The 25467-nt window shown below is 47.7% G+C and overlaps 1 protein-coding gene across 1 annotated transcript in view; it reads left to right on the top strand.

The window, feature by feature from the left end:
• The window catches only part of znf423 (zinc finger protein 423), a 142575-nt gene that overhangs the window by 67607 nt on the left and 49501 nt on the right, over positions 1–25467 (top strand). Inside the window, 16 exon segments of the mRNA XM_031748942.2 lie at positions 11058–11235; positions 11701–11825; positions 12085–12166; positions 12245–12320; positions 12427–12707; positions 12796–13079; positions 13159–13394; positions 13396–13540; positions 13675–13856; positions 14236–14775; positions 14883–15033; positions 15159–15719; positions 15813–15997; positions 16368–16789; positions 17169–17382; positions 18608–18692. Of these exon segments, the coding sequence (XP_031604802.2) occupies positions 11058–11235; positions 11701–11825; positions 12085–12166; positions 12245–12320; positions 12427–12707; positions 12796–13079; positions 13159–13394; positions 13396–13540; positions 13675–13856; positions 14236–14775; positions 14883–15033; positions 15159–15719; positions 15813–15997; positions 16368–16789; positions 17169–17382; positions 18608–18692 (3747 nt within the window).

Here is a 25467-nt window from a genome sequence, read left to right as displayed (position 1 = left end):
TCTTACCCGACTTTGCCCTGCCGACCTCTCCCCCCCTTTGATCTGTTTCATGTCACCAGCTCACACACACATTTACACACCTGACTCTCTCACACACACACACACACACACACACACACACACACACACACTTTTTCCTCCCAACCCTAGCTTTGTTTCTGTGTGTGCATCCCTCCGTGTGTGAATGCTGCTTTTTGTTGCAGCCAGCGTGTGGTCGTTAATTCACACAGGAGCCTGTTTTCTGGACGGTTTGTTCTGAGAGCTTCTTCACCACCACTCTGAACCTGCTGCTTTGTCCTGGTTTCATCCTTTCTATCTAATCTCTGTAAAACCACATCTGCACGTGGAATATAAAGAATGTTGGTACAGTTTGTGTTCGTAGTCTGTTCGATGTCAGAGAAAAGATATATTAGTTTAAATATTACATGAATCAATGAGTTTCGAGTATTTTAAGGATCATTCTTTCTGTTGTGTGTCTGCCTCCTGGTCCCCCCCCCCCGGCGTCACCTTTTTCCTTCCTTAGCTCGTTCTGCTCGTCCTCGACCCTCGGCTTGTCGTCTTCTGTTTCTCGAGGGACAGAGAGGTTTAATAGATGAGTAATTATTCTCCAGCACTCACGCTCTTTTCAGGTGAAACCACATAGATGAGGTGACCAGCTGTATTTCTGTGTGTGCACCCACATATTCTACATATATGAGAGAGAGGTGGGTCATGTTAGCGACTGCTGTTAGGCCTCACATATACACCAACTCTGAATAAAACACATTACATTAAACGCCTTCAGGTGAAAAGCTTGTGTTGCCTCTGTCGGTGCTTTTTTATCTTATCTTTAATAATTTGTTAATGGCCAGAATCACAAACCGACTCTGAATCAGGACGTCCAGGTGGGTGAAAACTGATTCACATAAAACACGTTGCAGTTCATGTCTGCTCAGTTTTCTTTGCTGTTTTGGTTTGGTTGTCTTTAGTTATTGGCTGCATGTGTTTGTGCATATTTATGCATATTACTTGGTCGTGTACGTGTCTGTCCCAGTGTGTATTCTCTGTTTCCATCTCTCCTGCCGTCTGTGCCACTAATCCCTCAGTGTGTCAGTAATGGCAGGTCCAGGTGTTCTGCTCTGCTCTGCTCCTCCCTCGGGGACTCCTCTTCACTGTGTGTGTCTGTGTGTGTGTGTGTGTGTGTGTGTGTGTGTGTCTCTCATGGGGGGTTTAAGAGCTGTGAGTAGGGGGCTGTCCAGGATCCCATTTTCCAGAAGGGGAGCGCTGGGCTGGCAGTACCCGCCTCTCGCAGCTTGCTCTCGGGTTTCCCCTGGGCACAAGAACCCCCCCCCCCCACTGTTGGCCCCCCGGGACGTCAGCAGCCTCTCTGTCTCTTTATCCCTCATTTTTCCTACTCTCTGTCCTCTGATCCCTCACTTGGCAGCCTCAGTTACTTTCCTGTAGATGGAGAGGCTTTTAAAGGCGCTAGCTTGGTTGAAAACACTGTGTGCATGTATATATATTTGTGTTACATATAGAGAGATGAGTGTGTTTGTTTACCTGAGTCTATGTGTGTAACTGTGTTTGAGTTTTGAACGGCAAGCTCCAGCTGCCTGCATCACTTATTTATAGGTCCCACGTACACGTAGGCGAATGTGGGAGGACCTCTGTGTGTGTGTGTGTGTGTGTGTGTGTGTGTGTATTGTTGATACATCAATCACATCCATTTATAGCAGATGCAGTTTGTTTTAAAATGATGAATGCACACATGATCCTGTGTGTGGTTCTCACTAAAAACTAATTATCTGTTATTATTCACAAGGCAACACTAACAATGCTTTGAAATATAACTTGGCTCCTGTTATTCATAACTGTGCGTATTATTGCAGTTATGTGGGTATTTCAGTAAATGTCCAAGAGCCTGTGTGTGTGTGTGTGTGTGTGTGTGTGTGTGTGTGTGTGTGTGTGTGTGTGTGACTCAGGTGAATGTGTTTCTAGGTTAGTGAGCGGTCTGCCAGTCCACCAAACCTCATTCTTATAAATAGATGATATGGCCGCCGGCATGCACACAATGGGATCACACCACTCTGAGCGTGTGTGTGTGTGTGTGTGTGTGTCTTCATGAAAACACGTGCATATGTTGTGTATGTGTGCGTTGGCACGGTGTTGTTGTTTATCTAACACTCTGCCTGACAGCTGGTTCTCATTTCTGAGTGAACAAACAGCAGACGAGATGGATGGAGGGACGAGGAGCTCGCCGCACGGGGAACGCAGCCACCGACTCTCCCGGTTTAGGTGCCTCGCTCGGCGTTTTCGACTGAGAGTTGATGAAGTAAATATGCAAAGGGAAACGGTGAGATTAAAGGAGAAGGAGTCTGAAGATGGAGAGGATAGGGAAAAAAAGAGCGAAGTGTGGTTAAGAGGAAGCAGATGCGAGACCTCCTCTCCCACATGCTGTGTGGGAGAGACAGACCTGGTTGTTGTTGCGTGTACCTCTTTATGTGCGCTGCTTTTTTCCATCACTTTATTGGCTCAAAGAGTCTGAAGACGTTTCCAAGCGCGCTGTATTTGTGGTGCTGCTGAGCTTGGCGTGGTCGTAATGACAGGCAGTGGAATCACAGAGGTGTGCAGCAATGTCACAGGTTTTTACTCTGATAGCCAAAGTCCCTAAAATGCGCTTGCATACATTTTGAAAGCTCATTCAGCAGCTTTACAGCTGAACCACAGAGCTGACCGCATTAATCCTCAGATACTTCTTTATGTGCACTTCAGTATTCATTTGTATGACCTGCGCTGACCTTGTCTTAGATTGTTGAGCTGCTCTGTATGTTTAATGCACTATTTGATATTTGTATAGCGTTTTTTATACTGTATGCTCGGGGCAAACTTGTCATCTGCCAGCCCGCTGTCCACCCACCCCCATCCTTAGCCCCCTGCCCCTAACCTTCTGCCCTCAAACACACTTGCACACACACACAAACACACACTGCCCATATGGAGCAGTTGGCGCCCAAAAGCGTCCAAAGCAGCCGGACCCATTCCCAGGGCAGGAGGTGAGGGTCCCCGCCGCCTGCTTAGAGCGTGTGAATGCATGTGTTTCTGTGTGTGTCCATCTATCGTGTTCTTGCGGGCTCGAGCCCCGGACAGACTGCCGCATCGTCCTCTCTGTCTGTCCTCGCTGTGGCTCGTGTGCGTTTGTGTGCATTTTTCCTGACAGACTGCGTCCCGTGTCAGCTGCAAGGACAGCAGCAGAGGACTGTGGGTCCTCGAGGCGTAGGCCAGGGATGCAGCCGTGTCCGCATATGTGTACACCGCTTCACCAGTTAACATTGAACATATGTGTGTGTGTGTGTGTGAGGAGGGGGGGGGCATGTTCATGTTCAAGAGAAAATAAAGTCAGAAGCTGGTCACTCGGCATTATTTTATCTGCGGTATTCGCTGATTATGGAAATAAGACAAAGCATTGTTCTGTCGGCACATTAGATGGACTACACAACAGGTAGTTTCACTCCAACAATCTGACTGGTCAAAGTAAAAGTCCTACTGTGCAAATCTCAATGCATGGCAACCGGTAAGCTAAGCACAGCTGACTGGTTGCCATGTCAACTCTCATGGTAATCACAGAGCCAGGTAGGGATCTTTCTTCTACTGTCTTGTTTGGCTGTGCCGATTCACTACGTGCAGCATGTGTGACAAAGCGTCAGATTATTGCAGCACGCTAAGGCTCGTACGTTACTGTTACTGTCAAGTTATGACTGCGGCTACACGTCCAACATCACAGCCAGACAAAGTAATAAGCAGCCCCCCTCAGTAAATGTGATCGAGCCTGCTTTTTCGGAGCAAAACACACAAATCGTGCAATTTATTAGTGAAATGTAATCGTCAGGTTTGTGCTGCGGCCCGTCGAAATGATTTTCAGCATGGGTCTGAGACGATGCTGTTATTTTAAGCTGCAGGATGTTGTTCACGTGAATGAAAGGTGCAGCAGAAATGATGACACGTTTCTCAACTTACTTCACCGTGGGATTTTGAGTCGGGCTTTAATTGTGTTTGTGTGCATATGTGAGATAGTCAGAGCCAGAATGAGTGTGTGCTGGGCTGCCCAGAGTGAGCCAAGGGTGGAAGTTGTTTTTCTGCCCCCTGTGGTGAGTGTGTGTGTGTGTGTGTGTGTGTGTGTGTGTGTGTGCACGCCTGGGGCAGCCTGGGGCCATCGGAGGGGGCCTAGGGAGCGGTTGAAGGAGGGATGAAGAGGGAGAGAGGGATGGAGGGATATAAGGTCAGTGGGGGTCTTGTGGGGAAAAGGTGCAGGTCTGGGCTGATGGCCAGCCTCAAAGGTGGACTGGATACTTGGACTGGGAGGAACTGGGCTGTAAGAAAGAGAGGTGGAGCACACGTCTGTACCTGGGATGCTTGGAATAGCGGCCCTGTCGGACTTTCTCTCATCCACTCATGCAAAATCAGAATTAAAGAGAATATTCGACCACACCAGCTCACTGGTGTCCTTCATTCGAATTTATGCTTTTTTATTTGAATAATATTTTATTCTGACAGCTAATTGGGAGGTTAACCTAACAGATGACTTTTTTTATTCATTTATAATATCAGTTCACTATCTTGGGCAGTTTTAGCTTTCGTTGCAGCAGCCTTGGGACCTGAAAGCCTTTTGCTGCAACCAGCTGAGCGTCTTTGATTCAAACATCAAAGACGTATAAAAGAGCGAAAGCGTGACATACATGGATTGTATTTCCATTTCAGGCATTTAGTCGACATCGTTATCCGGGGCTAACTAAATGAACCCGAGTTGTTCTTGGCTGTCAGTTCATTGACTCATTTCATCAGTCGCTGCACCGCAGCCAGACATGCGATATTTCAAATGTACCTACTGGTTTTTATTTTTAGGGTTTCCAGTAATTATAGCAGACCTTGACGTCTCCAAAGTTTCTTTTAAATTTAGATTTTGCTGCTTTGATCAAATTTCTGTGTGTGTGTGACAGTTATGACAAACGTACTGAATTTGAATGGGGGGAGGCGGGAACATAAAGAGAAATCGATCAGCGTGTGTGTCTCTTCATTAGAGTGTTTCACCAAGGCTGTGTCCTCCACACGTTGCCGCGCTGTCTGGCCTATTAGAGAGACACACGGGGAGTGTGGGTGTGTTGTTTGCATGTGTCTGTTTTTGCGCTCGTCTGTCATTTCAGGTAGACTTGGGCGGTCCGTTAACTTTCTGTCTGCTCTTTTCCATCTTTTAGTGCACACCCATAGGTCCTCTCCTCTCCTCGTTTTCGTCTCCTCTTTCATCCCACCATCTTTTCTCTCTCTTTTGGAGTTCAGAGTCCGTCCATCTGGAACATCCTCCCCCGCCTTCTCTCCCTCGGTCCCGTCCAGGCCGAGACACGGGGGTGAAGGCCAACACCAGTAGGGGAGGAACGGTGGGAGAGATGGAGGGACAGAGGGAGAGATGTCAGTGCTATAATGAGTAACAACATGAAAGGTGACGGAGGGAGGGAGGGAGGGAGTGGAAGAGAGATGAAGACGGAAGAGGAGAGGGACTGCTGAGGACAGAGGGAGGGAGGAAGAATAGAGGGAATGGATGGGAAAGACTGCAGAGTGAGAGATAAAGCGGAGCGGAGCGGTTGGGGCCCCGCGGTCCACTCCGCTCCGCTCGTTCGTTTTCATTCGCCAGAGAAGAACAGAGAGGAGGAGGAGGAGGAGGAGGAGGAGACGGGGGCAAGAACAGCGTGTGTCGGCGTCCGCCTGTTTCTCTTATTTTTTTTCTCCTTCAACACTTTCTCTACTCCCCCCACCCCACCCATCCTCCTCATCTCGTCTCCTCTCGAGGATTCTTCTCTAATTTAACTTTTCATTGAAATTTTCCTCCCCCCCCGTCCTCCAGTCTCTCCCAGTTTGCCACGCGGCCTTGTCTTGCCAGGTCCCCTCGTGGCCGACTGACAAAGGCGCCGTTAAAAAGCCGTGTGATCCTCCATTTTAGCGCCAGCCACGCTAGTCAGAGGATTAGGGCTCTTTAATGACGCTAATCTCTCCTCCCCTTCTTCCTCGACGCCCCCCCCCCCCAAAAAAGTGATTTCACCCTCTTGCTCGAACTAAATCTCCGCGGTGCAATCTCCCCCTTCTGCCTCTCCTCAGCCCACTTTCCCACCTCAGAAGCGTTACCACTGACTGACTCATGCATTCCTTTAATGACCAACGTGTGTCCACACAGACTTTTCTTTTGAAGGGGTGGCTGGGGGTTATTTACTTCCTTTTTGCCACTTTTCTCACGTGTCTGTAAGGTTCGGTTTCTTTTTCTGATAGTCGAGCACACACTCACTCCTTTTCTTTATCTCCACCCGAGTCATGTTTGACAGACAATGAGTGAGATGGCGTGCGGGAGCTGTGTCAGTAAGCTGTCCTGTGGAGTGACAGCAGTGCTGTTAGTACCAGCCTGATGATGTCAGCTCCTGATGTCCGTGGAAGCTGAACTTCAGTTACACATAAAGAACTTTTTTCTGTCACAATAGCAGTTGTTGGGTTTTGTTGTTGTTTGGATTAGAGTGTGAAATGTACCTGTGTGAGTGAAAATGTGCCGACAGTCAGACAAACAAAATAAGAAGCCAACCTTTAAGAAAGCAGACAAGTTTTTTCTTATTAAGAGAAGCAGAAATGTGAACAGTCCCAGTGACACTCCCAGGCTCGTCGGGGGAGCCCCCCATCATGAGACTGATCCCAGTGAGTTCCACTCAGTCCATTATACTGGTCCACTCTAAGTAATGGGCTGGATTGGTACTCGATGAGGGACGTCACATTCTGGGTTATTAGATGCTTCTCAAATTTAAGGTAGTATTTTTATCAGGTGAAGAAAAGCACGCCAATATATTAGGACCAACGAAGGCTACAGCGCTCACGCTGTCTTAGGCTACGTCCACACGTACACGGGTATTTTTGAAAACGGAGATTTTCCGCTGCTTTTAAAAATAATCCCGCCCACACGTAAACGCAGAAATGAAGGAAAACGCTGCTAGAACATGCCAAAGCAGCAGGTGGCGCTATATTCTAACCGTGTAGAAATGTTGGCCAATCAGAAGTCTAGAAGCCTCGGTGGGAAATAGTAAACAAAGATGGGGCATAGAAGCAGAACCGAGTGGTATGTGTGGAGGGACAGTAACTGTGTGTGTATATGTAAGCATTTAAACACTGCACAGAGTACAATTAACAGTAACAGTATTGTAGAAATTCATTTCACCGAACAACAACGTGGCGCACACTGTGACGCCAAAAAGGCGCACACCTTTGACGCTTTTCTCCGTTTTCTTGTCCACACGTAAATGCAAAACGGAGTTTTAGAAAATATCCACCCTGGCAGGCGTTTTAGAAATCTCCGTTTTCAGTGACTGAAAACGCCGCCACGTGTGGATGAAAGGTGCAAACGATAGAAAAATCTGCGTTTTCAAAAATACCCGTTTTTGAAAACGCATCGTTTTCTCTCCGTTTTGGCCTCCTGTCCACACTGAGACGGCGTTTTCGCTCAAGGAAAACGCAGCGTTTTGAAAACGCTCTCGAAAATGCATACATTTGAAAACGGTGCTTTCGCGTTGCAGTGTGGACACACGAAAAACAGAGACTTTTGAAAACGATGACACATTTTAGTCGTGATGCAGTCATGTGACCAATTAAACTAAGATAGCTGAGGGCACAGCAGTTTTGTTTGACAGCCCTATTGACTATGTGCACGAGAAAATGCTAACTTCCTGGTTTGAGGTTGTGGGTTGTACATTTCGGTAGCTTTACTTTGCAGTAAATTGCTACTGCAAAGATATACTCCAAAATCATGTCCAAAACTCGAAAATGGAAAGATTGCTTAAGTTCCAAAGAGCAGAAGGTGGGAACACTCACCACTGTTGTGTCACAAAAATCTAATGATAAATTTTGACGCTTAACCACTTAAGCCCCACTCCCCGGTACCTGGGGCAAAAGGAGGAGATCACGTTTAATCGGTTATAACGCTGGTTGAGAAATATAAGTCCAGACATGTGTGTATCCACAGAAACCTCAGAATCTCAGCTAAAATGTCATATAAACCATTTCTACAACCACCAAACACATCGAAAATAAGCCGCGATTAAACGAAAGCAGTTACGTAAATGTGCAGAAGTCCGCTAAACAAACAAAACTGAACCAGAAATTCTTCAGACTTTGTAACCGGTTAAAGATAGGCTGGTTAGCTCCCAGAGCTATCACTGACTCCACACACCAAGTTTCACCACGATCAGACCAAAATTCACTGAATTAGCCACAAAAAGAAGACCACAAAACACACAGCAGCGCGAAGACAGAAATTGGCTTACCATCCCGACCATTATTTTCACAGGTAGCCGGTAACCACGTGATTGACGTTTAAAGAGTTTAGATCAATCGGTTGTTTGCATCACTCAACACAAGCAGAACTGCATCACTGCAGCATAAGACATATCGTCCACATTCAGAAGCACATCTCTGTATAGTGACTGGTCTTATTCTTTAAACAGGCAAATGTTCAGCATTCAAACTACAGATGAACAACAGTCGCAGATGTTTCCCGTTATGTCCACACCTACACAGCATGTTAACAAACCGTGAAAAAAGCCACACAAAAAATGAACGATTGCTGGTGAGGGTTTCTATACATTAGTATGTATGAAGGGTATGTTGTGACTTACCTTCAAAATTACAGTGGTCCTCGTTATAACGTGGTTCACCTTTCACCGCTGTTTTGCTGATTTTTTAGTGCAAGTTTTCATGCTTATTTTTACGTCACATTGTGTCCTGCTTCCTGATCGCTGCAGACGATCTCCTCTGTGACGTCTCTCCTGTACGGTACAGAATCGCTGCATCGATTGCTAGCAGTGTGACTCTGAAGTGCAGTACTGGATGTCCACGATGTCCAACCATCAAAAAATAAAATTGGCTACTTGATTTCACCTATCGCTGGTTATTTTAGAACATAACACCCGCAATAAACGAGGGACAGCTGACAAATATAACATTTGAATCCCTTTTTCTTTTGCTCTGAGGCGTGGGGAAAAATATCGACAAGTCCATGAAGATCATTTACAGATATATTATGCGTAAATGCCCAAGACATCTATAGAAATGTAAATCGCCATTGATTCATTCATTTGCTTAACTTGTTTTGGACCGTAAACAAGGCGCCGAATAGGACACCGGAAACAAAGCTCCACACAGGAGTTTTTGCACCGGAAGTAGCATATGCTAACGTGCACATAGTCAATTAAAGATTAATATCAGCTTGTACAGGCTTCAGATAGCTTTTCTTCAAATTCTTTAATTCTCACTCGCTTTTGCAACTTTGTGCTTTTGTGTTACTCGCAGCAACAACTCCACCTCATTGTTAGTCCATTAAAAAAACTTGGTGCTTTTGCGAAGTTTCAAAGAGGCGGAAAGTAAATAAGCGGCAGACAGAAATGAGGCAGGTCGAATCTTCTTGCGTTTGATACTCACGTTAGCAAACTGCGCTAGCGTTTACAGTATTTAAAACCAAAATCTTCAGAGTAATCAGCTCCCGAGCGTTGTATCTGTCTGTTTATCTGAAATTTCCGTATTTCCACACGTTTCTCATTTTTGTCTCCATTTTAATCAGATTATTTGTTTTGGTATTTTTCCTTCGTCCTGTTTCTCCCAGCACAGATTAATCTCCGTCCTCTCGACATCCCGTTCATCTCTCTGTTCCTTATATTTTCTTAAACCTATTTAAACAAATTTCTTTCACACTTCGATGCGTTTACAGTTTCTTTTTTCAAACTCAGCCCCCCCCCCAGAATCCTATTTGCTCATCGCCATGCCTACATTCACCCCACGATCGATTTATCACACGAATCTGTTTCCACTCTCAGTGAGACATAATCCACAGCAGAGCCGTCACACACACAGCAGACGTACACGATTGTGGATGGTCTGTGTGTGTGTGCGTGCATGCGTGTGTGTGCGCGCGCGCGTGTACGGGTTCTAACTATCCTGGTGGGGACCAAAATCTGACATTTACTATACTGGTGGGGACTTTCAACACAGTGGGGACCAAAATCCAGGTCCCCTCGGGGTTGCGTGCGTGTGCGTGTGTGTGTGCGCGCGTGTGTGTGCTGGGAGAGATTTCTAAAACGATCAAACTTCTGTAATGCACACAGTGCGTGGAGCTGCAGAAATATTGCACTGGTAGTGACTGTTGGCACAAATGTCTTCTCTGTCTGTGATTGGTTGCTGGCCCAGTTGATAAAGCCATCAGATAAAAGCAAAGAAACCAACGTCTCCTTTCCTCTCTGATCTCCTCGCTCCTTTACATTTTTCAGGCAAATGCTAAATAGCCACGCTGTGCTCCTTCGCAGAGCGCACAAAGAGGAACAGAACAATATCAAGCATTATTCAGCCCTCTCTTTTGTCGCCTCAAATCCATTCTGAAGTGTCTATTAAAGGAGTCGTGGCCTTTTTGTCGCCTCTGTGCCAGACTACACAGGAGGGAGAAAAAAGGAGAGAGAGGGAGGAAAAAAGGAAAAGAGCAATGCATAATCTCCTATGTATGACAGATAAGGGGAGTGAACATCGCCATCTTTCCGCTCTGCTCTCCACATCATCTAATCGCTTTTCCGACGTTTCAATCTGCCAAGGCCCTAATGAAAATATGATGAGGCGGATCTATGGTCCTCGGGGACGGACGGAGGGACGGGGGAGGAGGGAGGCGAGGAGAAGGAGGGAACGAGGGAGAATGAAGGGAGAGAAAATACACTCTGTCCTTATTTCTGGACTCCTTCGGGGATACATAGTTCTTGGAGCTTTCTATTTAGATGTAGCTGCTGCCCGAGTGGCTCTGGTTCTCTCTCCACCTTCTGTTTCGTTCCATCCTCTTTGTGTTTGTGTGTTTTTACCTTCCACACACTCTTTCTCCCACCTTTTGCCTTCCAAGAAAGGTGAAAGTTTTGTTTCCCCGCTATTTCTGATGGGGTTAGTTTTTACTCGCTGATCTGCAGCTGTGATTTTAAAAAAGGGGGACGCAGTTACTCCTTGTAAACTTCCTGTGTCCCCCCCTCTCTCAGACGGTGATGATGACCCAGCAGGTTTATCCTGGGTGCCTTCCTCGCCCTCCAGTAAGGATGTGGCATCGCCTTCGCAGATACCCGATGGCTGCTGTGACCTTGGCATGGCTACTGGCGGCGAGGAGGAGGGAGGAGCGGGCCTGCCGTACCCATGCCAGTTCTGTGACAAGTCCTTCAGGTACCACATTCAGATGTTTGGCTTCGGAAACGTCTGCAGGTAGTAGAAGGCAACAGTAACACATTCAGATGCATCCTCATATTCTGCTTATGAATATCAACGTGTGCACCAACAAACTGTATTCTCAGTATCGCCATGGTAACACATGGACCACTAAGGCAAACGGTAAAGGGAGTGAGGTGAATACATTTCTCACTCACCTCTCGGGGGACTGAGTCAAGAACCATTTTAAGAACAGCTGTCACATGCACACCATAGAGTCATCATCATCATCATCGTCCTCTGTATTACCCACTCTGTCCTCACTATCGTCCTTTTCTGCTATCGAACCAACACTTTGTAAAAACGGTTCGTAGATGTCTGATATCTTCATATCTAGTTACTTTGACACGGTGCTTTTGTTAAATCACTGCGTATGTGTTGCTGCAATAACAGATAATAAACGTTATCGTTGGTCTCTCTCAGCCGCCTGAGCTACTTGAAGCGACACGAGCAGATCCACAGCGACAAGCTGCCTTTCAAGTGCACCTTCTGCAGCCGTCTGTTTAAACACAAGCGGAGCCGAGACCGCCACGTCAAACTCCACACAGGTACATCCAAACATCTCACCTGAGACGAGCTGCTGTGTCCTCGCTTTGCCATCGGTCAGCGTTTCAGTTCTCCGGGACGTTTTCTATCCCTGTTTTTAATCACTACGTGTCAGGATTGTCTGAGAACTTTACGACCACAGAGATGTTTGTAAAGTTGTTATTCGATGAAGCAGAGAGGAAGGAAAACTGTAGGTCTAGTTTTTGCTTTAACATCATCAGTGAAGCTTCTCTGAAGTGTGTTTGCCTTTCAATGATTTAGGAGATAAGAAGTACAGCTGTCAGGAGTGTGAGGCTGCTTTCTCTCGCTCTGATCACCTAAAGATCCACCTGAAGACGCACAGGTAACTGCTTCTGAACTTATTAGCATAACAAAGCGCTCAGAATCAGTGCTGATTTCTACTTGATTTTTCTTTTTTCAGCTCCAGCAAACCGTTTAAGTGCAGTGTGTGTAAGCGTGGCTTTTCCTCCACCTCGTCGCTGCAGAGCCACATGCAGGTAAGTGTTAGCTGTTGTACTGACTATGAGATTAATAGGCACAGGTGCACTGCATGACTGCATGTGAATATTGTTCCTCGCGTCTGAATGTCTGTGACTCCGGCAGGCTCATCGTAAGAACAGAGAGCATCTCGCTCTGAGGAGCGAGAGAGATGGAGGAAAGAAGGGAGCGGGAGGAGACGGCGACCTGGAGCAGGACCTGTACATGTGCGATTACTGCGAGGAGACGTTCAGTCAGACCGACGAGCTGGAAAAACACGTCCTGACCAGACACCCCCAGCTGTCGGACCGGGCCGACCTGCAGTGCATCCACTGTCCTGAGATCTTTCTTGACGAGGCTTCGCTCCTCACGCATATTGAAACACAGCACGCTAACCGCAAACACAAGTACTGCAGAGCGTTACCTCTCAAACTTCTCCGCTCACCACTTTTATAACCATTACTCACCTCTGACTGGCCTTTTCTGTGCCCACAGATGCCCTGTCTGCTCAGAACAGTTCCCCTCTGTTGAGGACGTGTACTGCCATCTAGACAGCCATCGTCAGCCCGATTCGTCTAATCACAGCGCTGCCAGTCCCGACCCAGCGCTGGGCAGCGTCGCCTCAATGAGCTCAGCCACTCCAGACTCCAGCGCCAGCCTGGAGAGAGGCTCCACCCCCGACTCCACACTGAAGCACAGCCAGGGCAGCGAACGGGGCCGCAGGAGAGGTGCCGATACTGGCGAGGACGTGGGGATAAACCTGGGCCATCAAGGCGGAGGTGTGTTAGCCACTTATTTACAAAGTAACTGGGCACATACCAGTTAGTCACCACTAAAGTACCCTTTCTGTCTGTGCAGGCGGGGGAGGATCCTGGGGTAAAGTGACGTACTCTTGCCCTTACTGCTCAAAGAGAGACTTCCACAGTCTGGCAGTGCTGGAGATCCACTTGAAGACCATCCATGCAGATAAGCCACAACAGAGCCACACGTGTCAGCTCTGCTTGGAAACTCTGCCAACGCTCTACAACCTCAACGAGCACGTGCGCAAAGCTCACCGTGCGAGCGGAGGAACGGTGGGCGCGGCGGCGGCGGCTTTTTCCTCTGCTGCAGTTCACCAACGTCACGGCGTTCCACTGCAACTACTGTCCCGACATGTTTGGGGACATCAACTCTCTGCAAGAGCACATCAGGGTTTCCCACTGCCTGCCCGGTGGCATCATGGCAGGATCCACCACATTAGGTGTGTTTAAGAATGAACTGCATCAGGTCAGCTGTGAGCACAGCTGCTTATCGGTTAGATGGTGTTAAGTACAGTGTCATCATTTCCTGTGACTGTTGTTGCTGCAACGATTAAAGTGAGCTTCTCCATCCTAGAAGGGAACCATGCCTTCTTCTGCAACCAGTGCTCAATGGGTTTCCTGACAGAGTCCTCGCTGACGGAGCACATTCAGCAGACACACTGCACCTCCGCAACAGGTGGAGGAAGTGCATCAGGTGGAGCAGTGGCCAAACTCGAGTCTCCCGTACTTCAGGCTGGATCTCAGTCCTTCATGGAGGTGAGGAAAAGTCCAGTTAAACTGTAAAATCTCTTCAATGTAACCAGTAATAAGAAGAAACGCAGCTTGCCTCGTTAGTTATTTCATTTATTCGTCGGACTGAGACTTTTTAACCCACAGTTCACAGTGGAAACACTGAAACAACATGCTGCTGTTTGAATTAGTAGGTTACACGAACTGTTTACACTAAACAGACACTTCGAGTAGCTGTTAGCTAGTGCTTTATAAACGCATGAACATACCGACATGATTTTATCTGTAAGCTCGCAGTGATTGAAATGACTTTTGCCTCATTCTGTCTTCTCTGTCGCTGTGTGAGGACTCGGCGTATTGCATCATAATCTTTAAAAAAAAGTAAAGCGTTATTATCCACGCACAGGTTTACTCCTGCCCTTACTGCACCAACTCTCCTATCTTCGGCTCACTCCTCAAGCTCACCAAGCACATCAAGGAGAACCACAAGAACATCCCGCTGGCCAACAACAAACGCCAAGCCAAAGTTGCAGACCTGAGCCCCGCCTCGTCGGACGTCGAGATCTCCTCCCCGAAACGCCACAGGCTTGGAGGGGACTCCACTCCATCCATGGGGAGCAACGGAGATTATCCCTGCAACCAGTGCGATCTGCGGTTTGCTAGTTTTGAGGGTTTCCAGGCCCACCTCAAGTCGCACCTGGAGATGTTGCTGAGGCGCCAGTCCTGCCCCCAGTGCAACAAGGAGGACTTTGAGTCACAGGAGGCGTTGCTCCAACACCTGACGGTACACTACACCACCACATCCACCCAGTATGTGTGTGAGAGCTGCGATAAACAGTTCTCGTCGGTGGATGACCTGCAGAAACACCTGCTCGACATGCACACGTTTGTCTTGTACCACTGCACTCTCTGTCAGGAGGTCTTTGACTCCAAGGTGTCTATACAGGTAAACGACACGTGGCTCGTTGTTCAGTGTGACATTTTGCAGACACGAATCCCGAAAGATGCAAAGTTTATCTGCTCAAGACTTTGTTTCTCTGGCCTCACATCCAGGTGCATTTGGCAGTGAAGCACAGCAACGAGAAGAAGCTGTTTCGCTGCACAGCTTGTGCCTGGGACTTTAGGAAGGAGACGGATCTTCAGCTGCACGTTAAGCATAACCATCTGGGCCAAAGGTCGGGCCTCCCGGGAGGTCTCGGTGCAGGTACTGTCGAGCTGTGCCACGTTACATTTAACAAATACACGATTATGATGTGAAACGAATGTCTGATATTTCCCGTTCCTGTGCCACGGATTCATCTTCATGATAACTTGATCTTTGACTGACAGGACTCAAGCCCCGGAAGTGCATCTTCTGCGGGGAGAGCTTTGGAACAGAAGTGGAGCTCCAGTGTCACATCACCACGCACAGCAAGAAGTTCACGTGCCGCTTCTGCGGCAAAGCTTTCCACGCCATCTCACTGCTGGAGAGACACCTGAGAGAAAAGCACTGCATCTTCGATGGCAGCAACATCACCGGCAATGGAGGTGGCACCGGGAGCAGCGGGAGCCAGAACGGGACGCCTAACGGTTTGGCGCAGACCTCCAAGCGAGGAGGAGGAGGAGGAAGTGGCAACGGAGGAGCAGGAAGCGTGGAGAGAGCGACAGTTGCAGCTGCCGAGCAAGCCGACTTGCAGAACATGCTGCTGAAGAGCGCAGTGGTGGGAGGAGGGTCAAGCCAGGGGGGAGATGCAGCCAACAGCCACGAGGCGAGTGGAGGAGAGGAGGAGCTGGATAATTCAGAGCCCATGTACGCCTGCGATATCTGCGGCGCTGCCTACACCATGGAGTCCCTGCTGCAGAACCACCGACTGCGTGACCACAACATCCGGCCGGGAGAAGATGATGCCGGTAATAATCCTGTCGTACTCTGTCATCGTTAGGAAGGGAGTCCTCTGTATTATTATCGTATTTGTGATTATGCGTATTAATTATGTATAACAGGTTCTCGAAAGAAGAAGGCGGACTTCATCAAAGGAAACCACAAGTGCAACGTGTGCTCCCGAACCTTCTTCTCTGAGAACGGGCTTCGTGAGCACGCTCAGACGCACCGCGGCCCCGCCAAACACTACATGTGTCCCATCTGTGGTGAACGTTTCCCCTCTCTGCTGACCCTCACCGAGCACAAGGTACTTCAGACTGCTGCATTTGTGTCTTTTGACAAGTAATTTCCACTGAACGAACGAGTGCAGCGCGGTTAGTCTCGCAGGTACAGCAGTGCAGACACGTCTTTGTTTCTGCGTGTGTGACGTTTTTGTCGTTTTCTCTTTCTGCACCTGGATTTTGATCCTGACGTGTCTTTGGCTGCTTTGAATTCAAAGCTCAATACTCCTCAGAGAGGCGATGTGTTACATAACACAGCCTCTGTCACTTATCAGAACAGTGTGTTATGATGCTGATGTAGAGGTTTTATCAAAATGACTTCTTGGTCTGATTTTTAAGGTGTTTTCATGTGTCACAGTTATGTTAATCGTTGGCGTCTGCGCTCCCTCTCTTCAGGTGACCCACAGTAAAAGCTTGGACACGGGAACCTGTCGAATCTGTAAGATGCCCTTGCAGAGCGAAGAGGAGTTTATAGAGCATTGCCAGATGCACCCTGACCTCCGCAACTCCCTCACCGGCTTCCGCTGCGTCGTCTGCATGCAGACGGTCACCTCCACGCTAGAGCTGAAAATCCACGGCACCTTCCACATGCAGAAGATCTCCTCGGGCCCGGCGCTCGGAGGAGCTGCGGTCGGAGGCGGAAATGGAGGAGTAGCTGGAGGAAACGGCTCTGCCTCTTCGTCCCCTAATGGGCAGCTGCAGCAGCACAAGCTGTATAAGTGCGCCTTCTGCCTCAAGGAGTTCAAGAACAAAGGCGAGCTGGTGAAGCTGGATGTCAACGGCCTGCCTTACGGCCTCTGTGCTGGTTGCATGAGCAGGTAGGCAGCAATGCTATGAACAGGGTGCGTGCAGCATGCAGCATGACTCAGCCCTCTGTTGGAAGGAATAATGACTAAAGTCAAGAATGAATGCCTCTCCTGTTTGGAAGCTTTGCCTGGCACAGGGTAACTCAGCACATGTGTTTATTGGGTGCATTTATTATGAAAATACAAACTAATAAAAGTATATGAATATTTGAAATGTCTTTCAAAAACCTGCCCAGTATATTCAGATTTTCTGCTCCAGCTGTCACAAACTTCACAGATACTTCGTAAAACTGCCAACGTTAGTGAAAAAATGCTGAACCCCTCCTTTGTTTAGCATCAGTTAGAATCACTGAAATCAGCTAAAACAAATCAAATGCTCAAATCACATCAGGGGCACGAACGGCCAGAGTCCCAGCCAGGGAGGAGCCGTCACGCCCGGGGACGCGCAGGCAGAGAAGGCCGCGGCTGGGCTGAGGTGTCCAGAGTGCGGGGTGAAGTTTGAAAGCCTGGAGGACTTGGAGAGCCACGTCCAGACAGATCATCCGGAGATCAGTCCTGAAACCAGCGCAGCAGGAAAGAAGGCCGAGGTTTCACCTGCTCCTAAGGTGAGAAACAATAAGCGGGCAGCGTTTCCATAAAAATAACTGTGTCTGCAAAACAGAATAAGTGTCCCAAATACAGAAAAGTCAAATGTATAAGAAGCTCTTGGTGTGATCCAGCAGAGCGATAGAGGCCAGTGTGGCATTTAACAAATGGAGACATTTCCAAGGTTGCAAAAGACGCTCCTGAACTCTGTGTGTGCACGAGGTTGTGTATAAGTCTGCAGCTTCCATACGTGCGTGGGTGTGTGTCAGCTGAGCCCACTGGGTCCTGCGGCTGGGGCGTGCTGAGGCATTGTGGGAGCTGTTCGCTCTACTTGATATTGACAGTCAGGCTCCCCGGGACCTGCCGCGTGTCTGTGTGTGTGAGAGTGTGTGTGTGACTGAGTGTGTGTCTGTATGTTGAGAGTGTGTGTACTTGCGAGCGAGCGCGTGTGTTGAGAGACAGTTCCCAGGGACCCTCTGTCTTACCTGCACCTTTGTTTCTGCTTAGTCTAACAGCACAAAGCAGACAAAGTAGGATTTCTGTGTGTGTGTGTGTGTGTGTGTGTGTGTGAGTGTGTGTGTGTGTGTGTGTGTGTGTGTGTGTGTGTGTGAGTGTGTGTGTGAGTGTGTGTGTGTGTGTGTGAGTGTGTAGTCATCCTAGCAGGCTGAAGCAGCAGAGAGACAGTGGAAGTGGGGCCTTTGTGTATTTTGTATGTGTTTGTGCATGAGTGATCACTCTGTGCTATGAATGGATAAGCAGAGCCTCTGGTTCCCTCTGTAGCTCCTTCTCTCTCTCCTTTGTCCTTTTTTCCTTCTCTTTCATTGCTTCTTCCCTTCATCTCATTCCCGTTCACACCCTCCTTTTCTCTCCTTTGTCCTTTTTTCTTTCTCTCATCTCGTTCCCGTTCACACCCTCCTTTTTAATTTCCAGCTTTGGTGTTTGTGTAGCTGCATACCTTCTCTTCCTTTTCCAACCCTCCAAAGACTTGGACTTTCAGTGCAAGAATTTGTGAGGTTGAAATGTCTCATGTGTGCAGGGATGACTGCAAGTGCGGAAAAGTGCAATTTTCCAAACACAAGTGTTTTATTTTTAGCCTTTATCACTTTTCTCTGGTAGCTTTCACTGCACTAATAATTCTTTCATCCCTGTGCAGTTTGTCTGTATGTGTCTCATGTGCTAACATGTAAGCCTGTTTCTCCTGAGCTTCATTGTACTGATGAGTCTTCTGTGTTCCTTCTGTTATAGAAAAAGACCTACCAGTGTATTAAATGCCAAATGACGTTCGAGACAGAAAGAGAGATCCAGATTCACGTCGCCAACCACATGATCGGTGAGTGAGGCGCTTTTCTTTTCCGTGTGCGTGACTGTAGAGTTTGGTGTGAACCCAGCCACTGTGAATGTGTAATGGCACTCTGGAAGCACGAAAACACAAGCATGCACTCACATGAACACAGAGGTGTGAGACAGGCAGGTGAAACAAAGACCTCTTTTTGTCTGGTGGGCTGTGAGGAGCAGCTGTTGTGCAAACTTGGAAAGTTTGACGGAGGAACGGCCACGACTATAGATCAAACTTTGTAGGCCTTTAAATCATCGTAATCTTACAGGTGACTCAAACGTAATACGAGTGTTTAAACCTTTATATGATGATGCAGGTCATAGGTGATGTTTTTAGGTTTGGACAGGATGGCCGACACAAACCAACACGCTGCACAATCCACGTTTGTCTGCACGAGCGAGCTGGAGCCGCTGCAGCGATGCGAAGCTTCTTCATTTAATTCCATCATCATCAAAGGGGAGCAAAGGTCGTACGGTGTGTGTGTTTAACTAAGACCTGACTCTGGGATGTTCTTTTGTGAAATTCCCCTGCAACGTTTTTCTCCCACTTGCTGCTAATTTGCTGCCTTAGCATCTCTGTCGTCATGGAGATTAACGAGGTGGACCCGTGGGTTGATCTGCAGCCCACACCCTCAGCCCCTCGCCAGACCTGAGTGTGTGTGTGTGTGTGTGTGTGTGTGTGTGTGGTCTCATGGCGTCTGGAGAAGAGAGGCTCCAAACATCAGCACAGCTGGAATAACTTTTACTTCACTCCCTAGTGTGTGGCCCCGCCCCCACTCGCTATCAAACACACACACGCTCACCTGCCACGGCTGCAGCGTCCGTGTCTTCTACCTGCCGTCAGTCTTCTTTGCTCTTCACCACATGACTGAAATGACCTCCATTATCCTGGCCCTCCTCCTCCTCCTCCTCCACCTCCTCCTCCTCTCCCTCCTCTCCCTGTGTTCCTCTCTCATTCTCCCATCACCTCCTCACCTTTGTTGATCTCCTTCCAGTGCTCGCCACTTTCCTCCGCCCTGAGCTTCCACTCAGTCTGACGTTAAACTCGTCCTTCTCTCTGCAGCGTACGCACACATCCCTACACAGTGGTGGCAGTTTTGGGTTAATTAACGTGCTAATTGTGTGAAAACCTAGCGCAGATTAATTATGAAATTGAGGCAGATTATTTTTAAGAGCTTGCCCAGTTCCTCTTACATTTCCTGCAGCCCTTTCCTCCCCCACTCTTCAACAAAGACAGAACGATCTTATTTAGTCTGAAAGCGCCGATGAAAAGAAAATGAGCAGATGCTCAGTTTCACGCGTCGTCTTCCTCGTCTCCACCGCAGATTGTTTCCTTCTCTTGGTCGCCGCTGCACTAATGCATCAAGTTTACAGTAATAAATAAAACTGAGATGAATGCAGGACGTGAGTGGCCAAAGCTTCTCAGACTCAGCTGTAACGTGTTGATGTAAAATGATCATTTCCTCTGTTAAACAGTGTCTACATTTTCCTTCATCACAGCGTGCACACAGGTTTGTGTCAGTTTGTGTTTCCTGTTGTCCCCGCCCACTGCGTGCCACACAGGCGGGATATTTGAACCAAAGAAAAACATTAATATTCATAGCTCTAAAGTTTAAATCAGGCTGTTTGGATGTTGTGAGTTTATGGCCTGTCAGCCACACTCTGATGGTTATGCTCATGCACGTGCTCAGACTGTGGACGTGCACTGATTAGGAGAAAATAGCCACGTGGACAGCAGCGGGCACTGACTGTGTCACTTCCTCCTGCCGTTTATAATTCCAGTTTTTTCTCTTCTATTACACTCAATTTTCATGTGCAGTAAAGTGTTAGTGCCTGTTTAACAGTCGGATCAGGCGCCCTCGATAATCATCTCTCACATTCAGGAACTCCGACACTTGTAAGTGTGCTCGTCTCAGACTGTCACACAGCTCGGCCGCCTCAGTCTGCTGCACGTCTGCGTGTCACAGAAACACAAGTCTAACAATGTAAAGTCAGAGTAAAACAGTGAAACTGTGATAGCGTCTGCAGAAGAGGCTGATTCCCAGTCAGTGTTTTTACGGCTACGCTGACAGTTTTGACTGTCTGAAGGGAGGAGGCCAGTTTCTACTCAGTCCAGTAATGTGATTGTCACATCGCTCCGTGGGTAATACACGGTGCACCCCACGGTCCTGTTAATTACGCTGTCAGGAAGAGAAAGAGACACAACACACAGGCAGACAGAGGGAGAGAGGGTCAAAGTGGGAAGTCTAGAGAGGAATCCCTGCAGCTCCGAGGAAAATCTTTACAAGCAGGAACGCTCCGCTTGTGTTTGGGCCCAAAAACAGCTCATGACATATTTACTCCTCACCTCATTGAAAAACAACATTAGTGCTTAAGATGTTCAAAGCTCATCATCAGCTCAATTTATTTTGTTACTACAAAATCATTTCTTTATTTCATTTAAAAAACACTTTTTCACATACCTTTTTTTTCTCTTCTTTTTTTTTTTGCACAAGCAAAAATATTTTTTTAACACGACCTTTTTAGACAGATTGAGGAAACATGTCGGTGTTTATCTCGTTGTATCGTATCCATCAGGTCAGACTGGTCAGCGTGCTGTTATTCAAAGAAAGATTATAGAGCAGATCTACATCGGCTCTGTCAGAACTGTTTTACACAGAGCTTTCAAAGAGTTTTTTGAGGCTCGACTCGACGACGGGCTGTTTCTGTGCTTTCTTGTGTTATTTCTAAATTACTGGTTTAAAGCTGGTCTTTATAAAGACATCACTGGATTATTCACATACATTAGTAATGATGCTAAACCTGAGATCACTGCCACACGCCGGCCTGCTGGCAGCACTTAATATTGCGGCTCTCAGCCCAAACGTGACGGTACAGTCACGCCCTGTGTGTGTTCGCGCCAGCCTCGGCTCTTACACAGCACAACGTTAATTAAAACACCATGTGGTCAATGCCCTGCTCTGGAGGCAGAGAGCGGGAGGGAGGAGGAAACGGAGGCGCTATAGGAGGGAAGGAGAGATCATGCAAGAAGGATGCAGGGGGCTAAAAGAAATGAACAGTTTAGTTTCCTTCCTGGTTTTTACTGAATCAGTGCGGACTCTTACGAGGTGTCCTTGTGCAGCAGTACGATGGTTTCTGCTGGACAATGATGTTATTATTTACTGATACGACTCATCTGAAAACCAAGAGAAAATTGTGAGCAGACACCGAGCAGATATCTAGTTTACCGGCGAGGAAACGTGACGGGGATCGCACCTGTGGCCGCTCGCATGAGCGTTACAGCAGCAACACGCTGGATTAACCTGTAAGGCTGGACCAGTGAAAGTGCTTTATGCAGCTACTCAACACAGAATAATAGTGTGGTGGAGTGGAGTGGTAATGCCCACACTTCACACTGTTTAAAGACACACATGGACACATTCACACACAGCCTCAGTCCATCTCCCACACACTGAGGAGAGATGGAGAGAAAGAAATTGAGCTATCCATTTCTGCCTCTGGTACAAAGCTGCCATTGGAGATTTGTGTGTGTGAGAGACAAAAGCCTAAGGGCAAGGACACTATACACTAAATAAAGCAAAGAATAATGTGTTTACATCTGGTTTAATAATTAACATTTGATAATGTAACATGCTCCTGCAAGACTTCAAACGTCTGCTGTTGCAGGTTTTTCATGCACAGTAGGGCCATATCCCACCTGTGCGTGTGTGTGTGTGTGTAATCACAGAGCAGTGTGTGTGCAGCTTTTCTAGCCTCCAATATTTCTAAGCAGGTGGAGACGAGGAGATGAGGCGAGCACGTAAAAGACAAAGTATGTTCTTGTGTTTCGGGCACGCGAGGAGATGATACGAGGGGGTCAGGACAAGATGACAGATGATGAAAAACCCAAATAGAGGGAGGCAGAGCTCAGAGTGGTGGAGGAACTGAAACGGAGGAATAATCTCTGCGCTTACAGTGAGCTCCGCCACTGACAGGATGTCTGTGTTTGGCTGTTCGATGAGCTCGTTCTGCTCCGAGTCATCACCAAGACCATGGAGCGACATCGGAGCGGAGGGCAGGAGCTCCCTCTTTCTAACGTGTGGCTCACTCCCTTATCTTCACTTGTCTTTCTGTCGCCTCCTCTGCCTCCTTCTCATTGTATGTACGTGTGCGTGTGCGTGTGTGTGTGTGTGTCTCCTTGGACTGCAGCGCAGCGACTTTTGGCAGACTGTATTGTTTTCTGCTGTGCAGCTGCACATCATGAAGAAGTTCCCTCCCTGTGTGATAGTGTGAGGTGAAGACGAGAGCCAGTGTGTATCTAAACGTGTGTGTGTGTGCGTCTGTGTGTGTGTGTAAATCCATTTTGTTTTTACAGAATAAAGAAGCATACACGTGCTGTCCCCGTTTGGTGGTTTAGAGCAGACCGCTCATTTTGAAATGATGTATTATACCTTTAAAAGACCCCTCCCTAAACACACACACACACACACACACACACACACACACACACACACACACACACACACGTAAATAAGGTCCTTGACAGCGTGTTCTGAGTGTTGCATGCAGCCACTAATGCTTTACTAATCACCTCAGTCTAGATTTCACAGCATGAGCCCTCACTTTCTCAGACACACACACACACACACACACACACACACACACACACACACACACACGCAGCATGTTGTCAGCCCTTTCCATTGGTACTAATCAGGGACCAGTCTCCAATTAGCATACTGGTTATAATGCTCACTTTGATGTAGCCGTGGCTAAGTGTCCTTGCTCTCTTCATGCTTACACCTTCCTTTTCTTTTGTTTTCCTCGACTCGCCTGCATCAGTTTGTTTCTGTGCATCTCTATAGTTCAGCTTTAAGCCTTAACTATGCTCCTGTGTCAAAGTCATATTTACTGGAGACGAGCAGAGCGTTAAAAGTATCTGACAGATTTCCTCACGTCAGTTTGTAGCAGCTGTTTTGAGTTTCAGTGTCTCTGATGTTTTCTGTGGGATGATGAGATTCAAACAGCATTGGTTGATGACGGCGAGTTCCTTTACCTTTAACACTGCGTTTGCCTCCTCCCCACACGCTGCACATTCACAGTACAGATAACTAATTGTGCCCGTTCTCTCCTCATCCCCACCTGCCAAACGGATGGCCTGTAGAAGAGCCCGCCTGTCGGCAAGGTTTGTCCCCTTTCTGTCTCCCACTATGAGCAAGGCAGCACTACGCTGTCCCACTGCCTGCCCATCATCATGAACATTTTACTGCTTTTGAACATGTACAGAGTAGTATCAGTATTCATGAGCTTTTTTCTTGTGTTACTGAGTACAAGGGTAGAGCAACAGTCACAGTGCATGATGTGGAAAATAAAGGTCCAGCACAGAATCAGTTTATCAGAGCTCAGGAGTCAGTGTGCGTAACAACACAGTGAGGCTGAATCTTTGCATAGTTACCCCTCACCTCACCTCAGATCTCCATTCACCCCAATCCCCGCTGCTAGCTGCATGCTTCATTGTCCTCCCTACCTCGTACACACCGCGCACACACACACACGTGCATACACAGATGCCTTGGAGGTATCGAGTGGCCACTCACCTGGATCTAAGTGTTCCCTGTGGAGTGTGGTGGCTAATGATGTGTCCTCAGCATGAGCTTTACTTACCTATTTACATCAATGCACCATAATAACTGCAGCAGCTTCCCTTATTTACATCCTTTACATTTCTGATAAACTTTGTGGCTGGTCTGATGCACACGTGGCCATCACTGCCCCTCCAACAGCATCTTCAAGGTCCCTGAATGAAGCTGGGCACATTTCAGTTAAAGCACCAACGCGCTCACCTTTTAAATTTGATGGTGACTTTGGGTGAAGACCATAAATAGTTTATGAAGCCCTTTGTGTGAACTAAGGCATTAAATAATACTGGCTTGCTTTTATTTTCTACCTGGAGGTTGCATTTATTTGGCATTTCAAACCTGCATTCAACCTGTCTGTTAGCCTGCAGTCAAATCTGTGACGCGCTTGACTAGTAATGTCTAAGCAGCTGTCCCATGGGCTGCGGCTGAGCCGATGTGTGTCTGTACAAACATTTCTAAGCCCCCCCCCCCTTTACACCAGTGTGCAGACACACACACCTATCTGTACGTCTGTGTGTGTGGTGCTGAGCAGGTCTGGTGTGGTTACTTTGTGTCACTGAAGACTTAATGAGGCGAGTAAGAAGCTTTTAGAGTCAATGGAGGTGGATAATGTGGTTGAGGGCTCACTCGTGTGTGTGTGTGTGTGTGTGTGTGTGTGTGTGTGTGTGTGTGTGTGTGTGTGTGTGTGTGTCAGCGTCTTTGCCACAGGCTAGCAGCGTTGCTGTTCTCTTCTGCCCTGCTGCACCTGCACTAATAAGATGCAGACGGCTCTGGCTGCTGTCGTTGGTGAATAACCAGCATCTGAAATGAAGAAAGTGCGTCGCTGTGCGCTCCGTGAGGAGGGCGTCCACCATTTATGGTGCAAACTCATCTTGGAATTTCACACATGCTAAATCCTTATTTGGACATTGTTACCTTTTTCCGTGTTGAAGGAAGCCGACGGCCTGTCAGAGGAAAAACTGTCTCATTGTCTGGTTTTTGCTAATTTGTATCACCACAGGCAACGACGAGAGTTGGTGCCCTGAAGAAGTAAAAGCTACTTAAACTGTCCCAGCAAACAGTCTGCTCTCACACACCTGGCCTCTCTGCCGTCAGTAGAGCTGCTATAACACCGTTAATACTGCTTTTACTGCTTAAACACTGCTTGTATTT

Source organism: Oreochromis aureus, linkage group 7, assembly GCF_013358895.1.
Source record: "Oreochromis aureus strain Israel breed Guangdong linkage group 7, ZZ_aureus, whole genome shotgun sequence".
NCBI lineage: Eukaryota > Metazoa > Chordata > Actinopteri > Cichliformes > Cichlidae > Oreochromis > Oreochromis aureus.
Note: the sequence above shows the minus strand (reverse complement) of the source record. Positions and strands in the feature narration are given on the sequence as shown.